This window comes from Bos grunniens, chromosome 3 (genome assembly GCF_055505025.1).
Source record: "Bos grunniens cultivar Pamir isolate PY7600 chromosome 3, Bosgru_T2T1.0, whole genome shotgun sequence".
Lineage (NCBI taxonomy): Eukaryota > Metazoa > Chordata > Mammalia > Artiodactyla > Bovidae > Bos > Bos grunniens.
The window spans coordinates 77,786,103-77,804,236 of NC_141167.1; the positions used below are offsets into that span (position 1 = coordinate 77,786,103).

Sequence of the window (18,134 nt, forward strand, 5' to 3'; positions counted from 1 at the left end):
AACTTCATGCCCTGCCTTTCAGCATTTTCTATTGAGGATTTAGCCTCATTTCATTTTCTTATTTCATTTCCCACTACTCTCTTTTCAGCAATTTAGATTCCAGACTTTTTATTCCGAATAATGTCCCAATTTTCTACATCAGGCCTTTGCTCACAATGAGCTTGAATGCCTTTTCTCCCCACCCTCCAGTCCCTAGCAACTACCCAAAGTATTATTTTACTTGGATGCTTCTTCAAAGCCTCTTCTAACCATATCATGATCAAGATATCATCGCTTCTTGTCTCACCTCAACTCTCACCATACCTCACTTGTGCCTTAGTGATGACATTTATCACTTTATTTCTTATAGGTCCCTGCACAAGTGATTTTCCTTCTTTAAGACATGTAACTTCCTTGGTGAAAGTACTTACTTCTGAGTAATCTTCAAACATCGAACAACTCAGCGTTGTCTTGACAAAAGCATTTGTACGGAAGTCACTAACTATTGAATAAATTAAAAATTAAATAACTCAGGACTAATCCTGCCATCTTGACAGATTCAAGCATTTTAGAATATTAGCTAATTGTTAATCAGTAACACATCTAAAATACTCATACTCTTATGTATCAGGATACTTTTATCAAGTATGTGATTGCAATAATGTCAATGCATCATAAATGGTTGCAACAGCTGTGTAGCTGTACAAGCTAAATAAATTTTCAAAACAGTTAAGATGTAGGTTTTTACAGAATTGAAATTGTGGGTGTCAGCTGCTAAAATACTCCAATTTAGACAGCTGAACATCTAGGCAATTCATTGAACAAATGTCTTTATTAGTTGAACACTGGAGAAGAAAACAGTAATTAAGTTATTCATATTGGTTAACATCAATAAATATCTGATGTGTTGGATTATGATAGGTGTATATAGAGATGCTTAAGTTTCTGAGGAAATTCTTGGAAGCAAGTGGCATTTCACATCTATTAATATTTGTTCCATGATAATCTGAGAAGCAATTAGTTGACTGTAATAACTTTTGGTATACTAACAATAAAACTACATGACATCTTAAGCTTAACTTATAGTTTCAGTTCAGTTCACTGAACTCAGTCGTGTTCAACTCTGTACGACCCCATGAATCGCAGCACGCCAGGCCTCCCTGTCCATCATCTCCCGGAGTTCACTCAAACTCATGTCCATCAAGTCGGTGATGCCATCCAGCCATCTCATCCTCTATCGTCCCCTTCTCTTCCTGCCCTCAATCTTTCCCAGCATCAGGGTCTTTCCAAATGAGTCACCTCTTCACATGAGGTGGCCAAAGTACTGGGGTTTCAGCTTTAGCATCAGTCCTTCCAATGAACACCCAGGACTGATCTCCTTTAGGATGGACTGGTTGGATCTCCTTGCAGTCCAAGGAACTCTCAAGAGTCTTCTCCAACACCACAGTTCAAAAGCATCAATTCTTCTGCACTCAGCTTTCTTCATAGTCCAACTCTCACATCTATACATGACTACTGGAAAAACCATAGCCTTGACTAGACGGACCTTTGTTGGTAAAGTAATGTCTCTGCTTTTTAATATGCTGTCTAGGTTGGTTATAACTTTCCTTCCAAGGAGTATGCATCTTTTAATTTCATGGCTGCAGTCACCATCTGCAGTGATTTGCGAGCCCCAAAAAATAAAGTCAGCCACTGTTTCCACTGTTTCCCCTTCTATTTCCCATGAAGTGATGGGACCAGATGCCATGACCTTTGTTTTCTGAATGTTGACTTTTAAGCCAACTTTTTCACTCTCCTCTTTCACTTTCATCAAGAGGCTTTTGAGTTCCTCTTCACTTTCTGCCATAAGGGTGGTGTCATCTGCATATCTGAGGTTATTGATATTTCTTCTGGCAATCTTGATTCCAGCTGTGCTTCATCCAGCCCAGCATTTCATGATGTACTCTGCATATAAGTTAAATAACAGATTGACAATATACAGCTTTAATGTACTCCTTTTCCTATTTGAAACCAATCAGTTGTTCCATGTCCAGTTCTAACTGTTGCTTCCTGACCTGCATACAGGTTTCTCAAGAGGCAGGTCGGATGGTCTGGTATTATAGTTCACCCTGCCATAATGAAACTAAACTGTTGCCATATTAGTTTTCAGTAATGCTTATAGATCTTCATGAAATTTGGCAAAAGGGCAACAATTTGCAGTTGATGAATATCTTATGAAGAAAATGTACTCATATCTTAAAAGAGTCATGCCTATAATATTAGAAAATTACCTTCTTAACTACCTACACTGACATGAGAAAGGCACTACATTACCTTTGAGTAACATTGAGTAACATTGAGTAACACAAAACATTGGGATTCCTTAGCAACCCTTCTCAGAGAAGAAAATGGCAACCCACTCCAGTACTCTTGCCTGGAAAATCCCATGGACAGAGGAGCCTGGTAGGCTGCAGTCCGTGGGGTCACTAAGAGTTGGACACGACTGAGCGACTTCACTTTCACTTTTCACTTTCATGCATTGGAGAAGGAAATGGCACCCCACTCCAGTACTCTTGCCTGGAGAATCCCAGGAACAGAGGAGCCTAGCGGGCTGCCGTCTATGGGGTCGCACAGAGTCTGACACGACTGAAGCGACTTAGCAGCAGTAGTAACCCTTCTATAAGCATCCTGTGCAACCCTTCTATAAGCATCCTGTTGCCAAAACACTTCAGATGCCCTGCCTCTACACACAGCTTTCATTATGTTATTACTAACCCAGGATGAAACGACCAGCACAAACTGGCTACCAGCAGGGGTGGGCAATCATTGCTGGGTTCAGCAATCATGGTCACACATACATAGTGTGCTCTCCTCTAGGGCTGTCCATGGAGAGAGGTGGACAGCTCCACACCAGCACACAGGGAACTGAAAGTGTATGTATGCCTTTCAAATGAGAAGCCCCTCCAGGACTGGCTGTCGTGGCACTGCCAACACACCTCAGTGGTTCACAGTAGACAGGACAACTGGGGAAGCTGACTAATTTCCCACTCAGGGAAATAATATAGTGAATTAGCTAAGAGGCTGAACTCTGTTTGCCTGGGTTCAAATCCTGGCTCTGCCACGGTGGTGTTTTTAGTCATTAAGTCATGTCCAGCTCTTTGTGATGGCACGGACTGTAGCTTGCCAGTTTCCTCTGTGGAAGGGATTTCCCAGCAAAAATACTGTAGTAGGTTGCCATTTCCTTCTCCAGGGGATCTTCCCCACCCAGGGATCAAACCTGCATCTCCTGCATTGGCAGACGGATTCTTTACCACTGAGCCACCAGGCACCAGCTGTGAGAACTTGGATTGGTTAATTAATCTCTGGAAACTTCCATTTCCTCTTCTATAAAATGAAAATTATTACACTATGTCTTTGTTATCATAACTATTAAGTGTAATATTATTATATCTCTGTTATTATGACTATTAAGTGAAATAGTGCCTGAAAAATACTTACCCAAATGTTTGGCACAATAAGTTTAAAATATTACTAAGATTTGCTCAATAACAGTTTCAAGATATAGTGAAGAATTGACTCAAAGAGATCTTCACAGTTTTTACTCCTAAACAACCAGATTTCATCCAAATAAACAAGTGAATCTGAAAACCCAGGCTTGTTGCCAAGTTCTTTTTTTCCTCCAAAAGAACTGCTCATGAAGCTAAAAAAAAAAAAAACACCGATAAGGTCATATACACTTCTTACACACAAAGAGAAACATGGCATATATTTGAACAGCAATGTTCAAATGATTTCTGTTACATTCAATAAATGTACCTGAATTTATACATCAAAAATGAGTTTTTATCTTCAAAGGAGTTACACCAGGAAGCCATGCACTTGTTTCCATATTGCTGCCAAATATTTTTGGAGCTCTTCTTTCTAAATTACCTTCTCTGCCTGTTTCAAATTCTTTTAGAGGTCTTTATTGGCAACAAATGTTTACCTTTGGGAGTTTTCCATTTTGAAAGCAGATTTAGCACCAATTTTTATAAGTAAGATGGAGAATAATATCACCTCTGGTCAAAAAATAAGGAAATAAGGGCCTTTTTGCATGGCTTGTAAAATGTCTCAAACAATTCCAGACAGGAAAGTTCTAAAGCATTTCAAACCAGTGGAACCATTATCAGAGTTAATGTGTTGCTTTCTGTGTGATTAATAGGTTATGTGTTTATTTACTTAATTTCATTAAACACATACTTATAGAACACTATGTGTCAAGCATTGTTCTCGAGCTTTTGCATATATTCGCTCCATTAAGGCTCATATCTTATGACGTAGGTATCCTCACCACCTCCATTTTACAGATAAAGGTAATGAGACACTAAGTTAAGGATTTTGTCCCAGGATGCATAGCTAGTAAACAGCAGAGCCGGAAACTGAAACCAGGCTTTCTACTTAGTATGCAGTCTATAGCTCTTAAAAAGTACAACTTCTGTGTATCAACAGTTTTGCTCTCTGGGATTTTAAGGTATTGTAGTTTAAACGTGATTTGCATTTCTCTAATAATTAGAGATGTTGAGTATCTTTTCATGTGCTTTTTAACCATCTGTGTGGCTTCTTTGGAGAAATATCTATTTAGATCTGCCCATTTTTCAGCTGGGTTATTTGTTTTTTTGATATTGCATGAGCTGTTTTGTATATTTTGGAGATTAATTCTTTGTTGGTTGCTTTGTTTACAAATAGTTTCTCCAGTTCTGAGGGTTGTCTATTTGTTTTATTTATTTCCTTTGCTGTGCAAAAGCTTTTAAGTTTAATTAGGTCCTGTTGTTTGGTTTTATTTGTATTACTTTAGGAGGTGGATCAAAAAAGACCATGCTGCAATTTATACAGAGTTCTACCTATGCTTTCCTCTAATAGTTTTTATGGTTTTACCTTTAGGTCTTTAATCCATTTTGAGTTTATTTTGTGTATGATGTTAGGGTATGTTCTAAACTGGTACAGCCACCATACACCAAAACAGTATGGAGGTTCCTTAAAAAACTAAAAATAGAGCTACCATATGACCCAGCAATGTCATTCCTGGGCATGTGTCTGGAGAAAATCATAATTTAAAAAGATACATGCACCCAATGTTCATTGCAGCACCGTTTACAATAGCAAGGATACAGAAGCAACCTAAATGTCCATCAACAGAGAAATGGATAAAGAAGATGTGGTACATACATACAAAGGAATATTACTCAGCTAGTAAAAGGAACATTATAATGCCATTTGCTGCAACATGGGTGGATCTAGAAATTGTTATGCTGAGTGAAGTAAGAGAAATAAAAATACAATAGTGCTTGTATGTGGAGTCTAAAATGAGCCTACAGATGAACTTATCTACAAAACACAAATAGAGGTACAAATGTAGAAAATAATCTTATGGTTACCAGGTATAAGGGAGTAGGGACACACTCTCCTTTGGGATTGGGATTGACACATACACACAACTATATATAAAACAGATACCTACTAAGGACCTACTGTGTAGCACAGGAAACTGTTGAATACTCTGTAATGGTCTACATAGGAAAAGAATCTAAAAATCAAAAGAGTGGGTATATATATATATATAAAACAGATTCACTTTGCTGTACACATGAAACTAACACAACACTGCAAATCAATTATACCCAATAAAATTAAAAATAATAAATGTGGTGAAAGATACTATATCTCTTCATGAATTTTTTTAACCTCTGCTAGAAGTCCTCTTAGTGTTAACATGCATTATCTGATCTTTTTTTCTCTCTCTCTTCCCATAGCAACATTTACAGGAGGAAACGGTCACATTTTCTAGCTCCCTAGTGTTCTAATGCTCTGTAGGCTATCCTGTTTTCACACATAAGCAGCCCTTTTACCCAGCAGCTTCTTCAGTCTTGCGCCAAGAACAATCTCTCTCCTCACAATATTTCCTCATGCTTATTTCAAAACTCCCACCTTAAAATTCACAGTTTCCATTGCATCATTCAGTAGCTCAATCTTGCTAGACTCAATGGGGAAGATAGAAAAGATGAGGGGGTAAGGAAAGTCATTAAAATATTTTTAAATTCTCTTTGAATAAGCTCTTTATATCATTTTCCGTCAGTAAGATGCTTTGCATATCCCACTTCACTCTCTTTTGCTTTGAAATAAGGGTTTCCAAAGCAGCTTCATACCAATGCCAAGAGCATACCACTAGCCAGCCATTCAATAATGACAACATCCCCAGGAAACATACTTAAGCAAATTAAAAAAACTGATCATGCTGGAATATTTTTTATTTCAGGATAAAAGAAAAATACAAGAAGAAATCTCACAGAAGCGTCTGAAAATAGAGGAAGAAAAATTAAAGCACCAGCATTTGAAGGTAACTTATGACTTTAACTTCATTTCAGTGATTCTGATTCAAATATTTTAATTGTGCTCAAATTTCAATAGTAAAGATGCTTTAAGGAAGGAAAAAAAAATCCCAACAGACTTATACTAACACCATAAAAACCATAGGGGAAAACAACAAGCTAGTATTATTTGCATAGGAGACTAATACCTCTGGCAAACATGGAAAATTGAAAATATGGTTTTATTACTTTTATCCTTTATTACTGCATTTCCTCATTTTCTTGGTAACCTTAAGAATTCAGTCTTAACACTTTGGCCCTAAGTACAGTCTTGCTTATTATCCATTGGGAGTGGATCCAGCTGGGAAGTTCCTTTTGAAATCAATGAAATGCCAGCCTTTACCCAGGGGGTGTAAAGAACAACTGTCTGGCCTGCTCAAGGATGTTCACATTTAAGAGTTCAGTGCAGAGGACTCAGTGTTGTCTGAGTGTGGTTCAAGGTAATATTTATTTTGTTTTGACAAAACATGAGATCATAACCAAAAATAAACCTCCATTTTTAAAATCAGACCTTACATCTTTCATGGGTGTGGTCATTTTGTAATAAAAGCACATTGAGTCTCAACATTTTATTATGTAGCTTAGTCACAGGATGCAACCCAATAACAAACAGGAGCTCCTTGTGAACAGGCCTAAGCAGGAAACTATTTATCTGGCAGGACTTCTATCAGTGGACATAATAAGTCCCTCAGTGAAACAGTGCCACATATTCATGGGGTCTACAGTCTTTTGCTAAACTTGTTGAATTCTGCTAAATCCATCTTTCTGATGGATCAAGTAATCACCTCTTGAGAGAAGAGATACAATTTAAGATTCCAGTTAGCTTCGTTTCTCTGGATTCTATTTGCTTCGTCAGTCCTATACAATTGACATTTCCAATGTTTGATGAATAATTTCAAAGTATAGTCAGCCTGCTATCCTTACAGTATATCACACTGAATTTACCTGAGTAGGAAATATAGTCAAGAAATGCAATGTGTACTCTCAGAAAAATCAATGAAGTAACAGATTTTACCAAGTTATCTTGGTACAAGTCAAATGAAGTCAAAAATATATATACAAAAAATTTTTAGATAGGCAATTTCTAATTGCAAAATCTTTTTTCCTCTCTCTCTCTCCCTCTTTCTTTCTCTCTCTCTCTCTCTATCTCTCTCACACACACACACACACACACACGCACACAGACACACATATTTTGGATCTCACAGTGAACTAATTACTGTTTCTGAGTAATTTCTATCCTTGCAGAATGGGTAGCCAAACATCAGAAGAGTTCACATTAGGAGAAAAGGTTAATATATCTCCTCTGTTCTTGTAGGAAGTAAATTTCACACAGGAAAACTCTAACATACTGAGAAGTCCATTTCTTAGCTGATGCTTCATCTCAATACTTAACCAAAAAAAAAAAAGTCTGAAAAGTAATATATAATCTTCTCTATAGGTTTGCCTTCTGGAACCCAGGAGATCTCCTCTAATATAATTCAGTCATCAAAGCATGTTTTATGCTTTGGACTGCAGTACACAGCTGTGCAGATTGTATACTGTGTAAAGATACTTGAGAGAGAGGGGTGCTGAAATCCTGCCCATACTTCATTGGAACTGTGCACCCTAGCATAGGGCTGCTTCTGTCTGGACGAAGTTTCTCTTTGCACAAAAGTGCAGTCCACCTTCCCAAGCTGTGCACTGACCTGGCCGGGTAGGAGCGGGGAGCTCTCCTGGTTTGCATATTAATTTCCTAATTTGCATATTAATGCCTTAGAGAATATTAGTGGCCCTGAGAGTTTCAGCCCTTCTGCTTGCAACTTAGTGGGAAATTCAAGGTTAAATAAATAATTAGGACAAGTTAAATTATGTTTTTTTTTTTAATTTAAACATAAGTATAAACAACAATTTTTTAATCTGGGGTGGTCAAAAAATGTTCTGTTAAAGGTGTGGGATTTAACCTGAGTCTTAACAGATAAATAGAAAGTCTTTTGGTCAATAAGCATTTATTAAATAAGCACTTATTATTACATGCAAAGCACTAAGATGAGCATTAAGAATATAAAATATGTTTGATCTGTACCCTTAAAATGGTAACAGACACCTGAACTGATAATGACATTTATAACTTATACTGTGATGAACACTATATTTGAGGCATCAACTGCAAAAGGAACATAGAGTGGCTGTTCCAGTAATCATATTCTTCCAAGTTCTGCAGAAAATGGTTGGCTATTCCAAACAGCAACTAGGCATAATTCCACAACAGGATTCAAAAATGTGCAGAAGTATTTAAAAAATCGATTCTAAAATATGTTCACCAAGTCAAAAAAGTTCTGTTGGCTTCAGCAATTACCAGTCTTTCATTTTCTTCTTCATCTACTTGTCTCCATTCCCGTGACCATCCTCAGCACTTTCCTGGTTGCAAATTATTTCATTAGAGTTCAGCAACCCATTTTAAAAAACACAAATGTAAATATTTTCAAAGTGCTCCTTCTGTATCAACAGCACACACACACTTCAAAATAGTTGCGGAAATTCACTCTAATATCCTATAGGTCCGGAACTTGACATTCATACCAATGACATTCTTGGAAAGGACTTTCCAGGGCCATTATCAGCATTCTCACATTCAAACACTCCTGAGGCTTGTCCACTGTGTATCATCTTGCTTAGTATCATGATCACAATCTCATGCCACCTAGAAACACACTAACCTAAGCATACTTAACCTAGAAAACTTTTCTTATCTGGAAGTCTATTTAAATCATGGTATAAAAAACTAATTTATTCCTAAAGTCTCTGTAACTGCTATGTAGAATATAGAAGTGCTGGGGAAAAGTTGCCAAAAGATCTACTACATGCATGTCACTTATATTTTCATTTAGTTACTATAGATTTTGATCCTGAATGTCGTTGCTGTGAAATAGATTTTATTCTATTCATCATCCTCACAGACTGAAATGTAAGTCTAAATTGTGACATAAAAGCAAAATAACTGTTGTGATTTCTACAGTTTGTACCATATCATGTTGATTGCCCATCCAAATTACATATTTTATATTTAGATGCAAAAAATTCTCTGCCAGAGTTAAATGATAATTCCTGAATTATGAATGAAGTTTTTAAGGGTAAAATTAAAATTACTTTTAGTCCTAACCAGACTGAGAACCATGAATGTAGCCCAAGATAACCTAATTATGTCACAGGAACCATTCACCACCCTCTGTAACTTGGCATCATGAGACCATCCCATCTGAGTATTTCTTATAGTGATGTGGAGGTAATTGACTGAAACTATCCTTGTAGGTAGTTTGTAAGAACTGTAATTTGCTTTGATGGTTGTCATCTATCTTCTTTGCTGTGCATTAGCTATCATCATATTTCATCAAATAAAAATAAACTAAAATCAAGGTAAATTCTTAAGTGCTTATATACTCAGATTTTCTTCACATATTATCAAGTGATAAATCTTGACTTTATTAATAATATTTACTGTGTCTGTGGGAACATATTTTTATAAACAACTAAACAACTATAATTAAGGGAAAAGATAACATTGGGAGAAAGAATCTGGCTACAAATTGCAATAATACAAACTGCTCTTACAGGGTGTGTTGTCCACATGCAATTGCTTGAAACTTTGAAAAAGCCAACACAAATATGATGATCTGGGGTGAGGTTATTATTGACTTAATAATAGGCTCTATAGGCTATTATAACCTCTATAGGTTTCCAGGCCCTCTCACTGTTTCAACTAGAACAGACCACATTTCATCTACTCTATAAGTTGTAATTCCAAATAATATGTATTTGTAATCAGTGTAATTTCTTAATGTCCTTTGGTAACTATCTAACCCAATCGACTTGTTTAAATTTCTTTTAAATTCAGAGATATTTGTAATCCAGTTGTATTAATTCTAGCATTTTTTTAAAAGAAGACAAAAATTCTTCTTACTTGCTTTCATTCTAATAGTGGTGTTAGATAAAGAAGTCTCAAAATAATAAGGAAAATTCTCATTCTTCTCTCCTCACCATTTTAGACACAGTATGTTCCCAGGGAACAATCATTGAACAAATAATTTTAAAGTGGATTAGATATATAGTGACAGCACTTTTCTTCAGGGAGAAAAAGAGAAATTGAAACTCTTTGAAAATAATATTTAACAGTTTTTGCTTGACACATGGACAAGAAGCTAACTAAAACTTCTCTGAAATGTATAGGTCTTCTTCATTTGCTTTGTCTTCTGAAGCTCAAGTCAAGGAATGTAATTCTTCCATGTAAATTCAAGGAGACTTTTTGCCATCTGATGAAACATAAATCTTTTTTGTTTTGTTCAAGTTGACAGGAGTTCAACTCACTAATATTTAAACAGATTGATGAATTTTGTGGATTATATTATTGGGACAAGTAGGGGGGGTGCTGGGTAGGTAAAACAATAAATGTCAACCACAGACTCTATCACTGAATTAGTTTAAGATACAATAAAGGAAAGGAAAGTGAAATCACTCAGTCGTGTCTGACTGTTTGCCACCCCGTGGACTGTAGCCTACCAGGCTCCTCAATCCATGGAATTTTCCAGGCAAGAGTACTGGAGTGGGTTGCCATTTCCTTCTCCAGGAGATCTTCCCAACCCAGGGATTGAACCCAGGTCTCCTGCATTGCAGGCAGATGCTTTACCATTTGAGCCACTAGGGGAGCCCTTTTAAGACACAAAGCCATCTCTTGTTTTGCCCACCAATTCAATTAATTCCACAAAAGTTTTTTTTTTTTTTTTTTTTTTTTTTTGAGCAGTCACTGTGTATTGTCACTGGGATACATAGCAAATGGCTTCTAGGAACTTGTTACTTTGACATCAGATATGCATCTATCAACCCAACAAATAATATTAAGGCACTACCATGATAAGTTTCCTATATAATGTTAAACACATAGTAAGCATATAGTAGATGTAAATATTGGAGAAGGCAATGGCACCCCACTCCAGTACTCTTGCCTGGAAAATCCCATGGACGGAGGAGCCTGGTGGGCTGCAGTCCATGGGGTCACTAAGAGTTGGACACGACTGAGCAACTTCACTTTCACTTTTCACTTTCCTGCATTGGAGAAGGAAATGGCAACCCACTCCAGTGTTCTTGCCTGGAGAATCCTAGGGATGGGGGAGCCTGGTGGGTTGCCGTCTATGGGGTAGCACAGAGTCGGACACGACTGAAGCGACTTAGCAGCAGCAGCAGCAGCGTGTGACTCTGAAGAAAGATTTCTCTGAGGGTGAAGTGGGTTTGTCAGAGGGAGAGGGATGCAGGGGTAGGAAAGAGATCTCCATAAAGAAATAGGACCTGAGCTAGACCTTAGAATATACATAGGACTTAGATACATAAACACTGGCTTTATAAGAGGGTCAAGAAGGGTGCAAGGTAGGAAACTATCAGATTTATTCAGGCAAGGCAGTGAGAGAAAAAAATTCTCTTTAATATTTCCACTCTTAAAAATAATAAGTTTGAAAGCATTTAGAATTTCCTTTTGGAGATTTTGGAATGTTTGATTGATATAAGAACATTTCTTTATGTTTCCTGATAACAGAAAAAGGCTTTGAGGGAGAAATGGCTTCTAGATGGAATCAGCAGTGGAAAAGAGCAGGAAGAGATGAAGAAGCAAAATCAACAAGACCAGCACCAGATCCAGGTTCTAGAACAAAGTATCCTCAGGTATGGCCCTCTCTGAGATTCTCCACAAATACATTTATCTTGACTTTGTCCCAGATTGAATGCATAAAAGCCATTTTCTTTTTTAGGCTCATAATCATATCTTCCATTTGAAATTCTGATAAAGACTATGAAAACACACCACAAAGAAACAGCATATATTTTGCTGTAAATGTCCCCAACACATAGCACCACGAAACTTATTTTTAAAATACATATGGGTGACTTACTCATAGCTCTCAGCCCGTTTTGTCATCTACAAAATGGTGTTAATGACATCCATCTTTCAGAATTATTGAACAGATGAAAAATGCATATGCTAAACTATTAGCAGCTACCTGAACTTGGCAGGAGATCAAAAAACAATTCTTCACAGCCTCAACCTTCTCTCTCACCTTAGGATAGGTGATGGTTATAAGGGTGTGTGCACACACGCTTCCCCTTATCACCTCTTCCCAGGCCCTCCCCAGTCACAACCATGCTACTTTGGAAGAGAAGAGACTACAGGACTACTTCACTACCGTTTTCCCTCTTCTACTTCCCTGGTTGGTCATGGGGGTTGACTTCACTTCTCAATGTCCTTCCCTGCCCATAATTTATAATTATCAGTAGTAAAGCATCAGCAACTTCTGATATAGCAAATAAAATTGGCATGGTTTAAAATGAGGTGTTGGACATGAAAAAAACTAGAGAGCTCAAATATAAGATGGGATTATTAATATTATTACAAAATATAAATAAGATAGAAGAAAGATGTGAGAAATGTCAAAAATCATTTTTTAACCCACACATAGAAAAAAGATGGAATTTTTTGTGGTATAATAATGACAATAATTTAAAGCCTAGACGTCTTTCAAAACCTTACTCACTACAAATTTGTTATCTTTAGTGAGGACCATAGGAAAGATCTAGAAAATAAAAATATCCAGTTGTTGTGCTATAACCAATTTTTGTCCAAACATACCACACTGTGCAATCAGACTGCATTAGGCCTAAAATTGAAAACATGGAAAAAAACTTTTTTTTCTCAACGGAGTTTTATTTTACTAGCTTAATTTCATACACTTGTGTATTTAATAGCTAAAATCATTTACTGTTCATTCTTGTTCAGATGTTTTTTAAATTACAAATTCTTTTAAAGTTATATTTTGTCACTGAAATGTTTATAAACCTCTTAGCTGTTTGTTCAAAGATACATCTGCTTCTGAATGACAGATAGACTATACTTCAAAAAGTAATTCAATAAATGAATTCTACAGTTTGGAAAACTTGATTATTCGTAAAGCATCTCTTAGCAAAAGCTTTCTAACATAGTCTGGTTTCGCTGATGATTGCTTTCCTCATTCCTCCATACACAATCCTTATCTCTGAAGGAACCCTGAATTTAATCCCTGTAAACCCTCATCCTGCACAGATAGTTCCTTGCTTTCCCTCAGAGCCCCTTCTTTGAAGTCTTTCCACATACTGAACACCTCCAACTTTCTCTGCATCTGATGATAGTTGAAGTGGTTACATATACTCCAACTCCATTAACAAGTTTGGCTGCTTCTGAGTAATCCCAGAGAATTTACTAGGACTCTCCTGATTGCTTTCAGGCCTTGCCTGAATGCTCTGAGAAGCACATAAGCTTCTAGTAGTTTTGGTAGTGACTTGCCTAGTTACAGCTCCTATGTGAACAAATAAGGAAGGAAGGAAGTGGAGAGAAAGAAGAGGGAGGGAGGAAGGAAAGAATAAGAAAAAGAAGGAAGAAGGAGAGAAGTGAGAGGCATGAGAAGGAAAATGTATTTGCCGAGTCGTATTATGCACCAGGCCCTTTGCATATATCATCCCATTTAATTCTCATAACCCTGTAAGGCAGGTGTTATAATCTTCACTTTTTAAAGAGAGAATAAAGAACTCACACTGTTAGGAAGTGGCAAAATAAGAAACCATCCAGTGCTGCCTATAAGATAATGGCACACAGCAACCTCTATGAACTGAAAAGGCGTGATCTTATTGGAAGTTTTTGCAGCACGTAATGTCCCTTGGTTCTCCTTTCTCTACAAAGCCTTTACAACACTCAGGACCTTCTTCTGCACCCAGTTAATGCTTTTGTTAAATTACCAATTAAATGTCTGTTTATTATCCAATTTCTGGCATCTCATCGAGCCTTTATTTTAGATCTTTAGAATGTCATTAACCCATCACCAGATGATTTTAATCCTCAAGTATAAATAATAATAGCAGTAATTGTTGGTTCTTAAATAGCCTTGTGCAATTTATAAAGCACTTGGACTTCCATTAAGTCATTTAATATCCACAGCAATCCTAGAATGAAAGCATCAACACCTCCATATCATAGATGAGGAAATAGGCTCAGAGAGGATAAGGGACTTCTTTAAGATCACAGAACCAGTAGAGGATAGATTTGGGTCTCAAAACAAGTCGGGTTCAATGCTCTCCAGCTGCAAAATTAATAGGGAGCTGTAAGAATAAATGCTCGGAAAGCAGTACAACACCTCACAGCAGACTGCATTGTTTAAGGAATAGGCTTTAAAAGATGTATTTGCAAAGATCTAGTAAAGAATTTACATCGTTGTGACCCATAAAGGCATGTCTATCTTATTTAAAATCTTCAGGGAACAGAACGTTCTAAGGCAACATACAGAGACAAAAAATACCTATCTGTGCTTTGACAGTATTAAGCAGCCTCGCTACTGCCCAGCATTATAGAAACCACGTTCCAAAGCAGCTTTACCTGGTAACTGAACAGTTTCTTCACAGATATTTCTAAAGCTGCTAAATAATTAGGTGCATGTTTTAAAATTCATTCTTTTTCAGAAACAACCACCCACAGTACTTAAGGAGCTTTTATTACTGCTAAATACAGTACATTTTCCTGTAAGCTCTGAATGGCAACCAACTGATGAGGCTGAACTAGGCAGAGCCGTCTTCTTTCCCTAAGCAGAGGAGGTATCTCCATCCCTGGATGTGATTTATCACTAACTTAGGTGCCTGCTTAAGGGTAACATTTGCCATCTGCCAGGTCTCTCGGCTACAGGATAAGATTTTAATAGGAACATCAAAATAGAAATGTTGCTATTACCTCAGAGTCTGTAGCCAAGCCAAACTACCCATGAAGTGTGCATTTCTTTTACTTCGTGGTTTCATGAGATCAACTGAAAGAGCATGGTCTTTGACATTCAAATCCCTGTTCTACCAACCATAGTTCATAAGCCTGGCCATGTTCTTTCATCCTTCCGGGCCTCACTTTCCTTGTCTGTAATAGCAGACCATCATAAGCCACTTCACAGGGCTGGGATGAGTGAAGCAACTTCAAGAGTGCCTGATACATGGTAGGCGTGCAAAAAACATTAGATACTATTTCTTACTAGGAATCAAAAATAGTTTAAATAAGGACAGTGCCTGGAGCTTTGGAGATTTTCATCTTACAGCCAAGACTTATTTCTTTGCACTTCACTGGTGGTCCAGTGCAATGCAGGAGACTTGGGTTCAATCCCTGGGTCAGGAAGATCCCCTGGAGAAGGAAATGGCAACCCACGCCTTTCTTTATGCTAAGACAAAGAATCTTTCTCTTTGAGTAGTCTAAGGTTATCCCCCAACTATGATTCTTTCCATTTGGAAAATGATTGGTTTTCTTTATGGTTTGAAGACTAAAACGTTAATAATATCAGATAATTTTTACAGAACATTTGTTGTAGACTAGGCACTGGACTATGCACTTCATTTATATTATTTCATGAATTCTCCCAACCATCTTATGAGATAGATAACATTTAACAGATGAGATTTATAGAGGCTAGCTTGCCCCATGTCATACAGCTAAAAATTTAAGAGCCAGAATATAAAATCAAATTAAGAGTCCTAATCATAAAAACAAATTGTGTTCAGGATGAACAGCGAAATTTTCCAAAAGTTAAATCCTGTAAAAGCTATTCTCTATAGTATTTTTGGGCTTCTCAGGTGACGCTAGTAGTAGTAAAGAGCCCGCCTGCCAATGCAGGAAACCTAATGAGACACGGGTTCAATCCCTGGGTCAGGAAGATCCCCTGGAGAAGGGCACAGCAACCCACTCCAGTATTACTGCCTGGAGAATCCCATGGACAAGGAGCCTGGCAGGCTGCAGTCCACAAGGTTGCAAAGAATAAGACATGACTGAAGCAATTTAGTACGCATGCACAGAATTTTTAATTTCCAGTCCATGCTATGACTTCACTTGTATATGCATCATTTTATAGAGAGATTTTTTGACTCTTTATCATATTAAAAACACTCATAGGTTCCCTGACTCACACATAACCTTTAAGTAAAGTATGTCTTCACATTTATCCTCTTGTTTTTCCTTTCAGAGAGAGGCAACATTTCAGAAACTAAGTGGGTTTCCATGGTTTTTGTTTCTGAGTCACACTTCAGCTCTGGAACAATATTCATGAGCATTCTGCCTGGTGCCCTGATTAATACCTCAGGAGGAAATGTTCCCAGGAGAAAAACTATATTGAACATCTTCTGAATCACTTTGTTCAAATTAGGGTTTCAATTTGCCTCCCAAATGAGCCCTTGGGTGACCACTGAACCATTTACTTCCTGATTGTAGGCACAGGTGCAAGTCCGGCACTGACTTCTCATCCAAACATCTGTGTGCACAGACTATTGGTGGCTTAGAAATCCTGTTCTGTCGCTTCTGTTGCTTTCCTCCATAAAATACTTACAGCCAAAAGACACCACAAGCACTAAAAAAGAGTCCAAAGGAACTATGTCATTCACTTGCCAGGTTCTTCTTTGCTATCCAGCTACCCTGAGGTTCTCCATGACTCCCTCTGCCAAACTGCCTTGCACCAAGCTCCCTACCAGACACTAGCTATTTTCTGAACTGTGTCCAAAGACTCCTGACTTCAACTGGAGCACACAGAGTGCCTGACAGAAATGTCATAAGCATAAAATGCAAAAGGTTAACTGTCAAGGAAAATGATACAAATACATTGCATTCCCTTTGAGAAATATTATCTACTTGTGATTAAATGTTCCCGAGTAAGAATTTTTGTTTTGATATTGCAAAGTACTCTTCTGACCTTCTGCTTTTCCTTAATGCACTTTCATTTGTCTCCAAAGAGGTAGAAACTGCCTTCCATGTATAGTACTGATAGGAAGGTGCATGTGAAGCACTGGATTTCTATGGGATTGTATATCATGAGAAAACCTGGAAAGCAGGCTGTTACAGTAGCTATAGGCATCCCACATCACTTAAGGAAAATTCTTCCACAAGTGGAGACACAATAGTAGAAAATGCATTCTGCTCAACAGTATATAAAGCAATAATCTACTCAGTTAACTCAAAAGATAGCAGGCGAGATTCAGTTTCAGAAAGGAACCCCAGCATTAATGCAGTATGTAAGTTAAATGGCTTTGTTACTGGTTCAGTTCAGTTCAGTTCAGTCACTCAGTTGTGTCCGACTTTTTGCGATCCCATGGATTGCAGCTCGCCAGGCCTCCTTGTCCATCACCAACTCACCAAGTTTACTCAAACTCATGTTCACTGAGTCGGTGATGCCATCCAACCATCTCATCCTCTGCCGTCCCCTTCTCCTCCTGCCTTCAACCTCTCCCAGCATTGGGGTCTTTTCCAAAGAGTCAGTTCTTCACATCTGACTCAAAGTATTGGAGTGGCCAAAGTATTGGAGTTTCAGCCTCAGCATCAGTCTTTCCAATGAATATTCAGGACTGATTCCCTTTAGGATGGACTGGTTGGATCGCCTTGGAGTCCAAGGAACTCTTGAGAGTCTTCTCCAACACTACAGTTCAAAAGCATCAATTCTTCGGCGCTCTGCTTTCTTTATGGTCCAATTCTCACATCCATACATGACTACTGGAAAAACCATAACTTTGACTAGATGGACCTTTGATGGCAAAGTAATGTCTCTGCTTTTGAATATGCTGTCTAGGTTGGTCATAACTTTTCTTCCAAGGAACAAGCGTCTTTTCATTTCATGGCTGCAGTCACCATTTGCAGTGATTTGGGAGCCCCCAAAAATAAAGTCTGTCACTGTTTCCATTGTTTCCCCATCTATTTACCATGAAGTGATGGGACCA

The 18,134-nt window shown here is 37.7% G+C and overlaps 1 protein-coding gene across 1 annotated transcript in view; it reads left to right on the forward strand.

The window, feature by feature from the left end:
- The window catches only part of PALMD (palmdelphin), a 59,701-nt gene that overhangs the window by 19,704 nt on the left and 21,863 nt on the right, over nucleotides 1–18,134 (forward strand). The window contains exons 2-3 of the mRNA XM_086391404.1: nucleotides 6,251–6,331; nucleotides 11,926–12,050. Coding sequence (XP_086247530.1) covers nucleotides 6,251–6,331; nucleotides 11,926–12,050 — 206 coding nt within the window. The remainder of the gene's footprint in view (nucleotides 1–6,250; nucleotides 6,332–11,925; nucleotides 12,051–18,134) is intronic.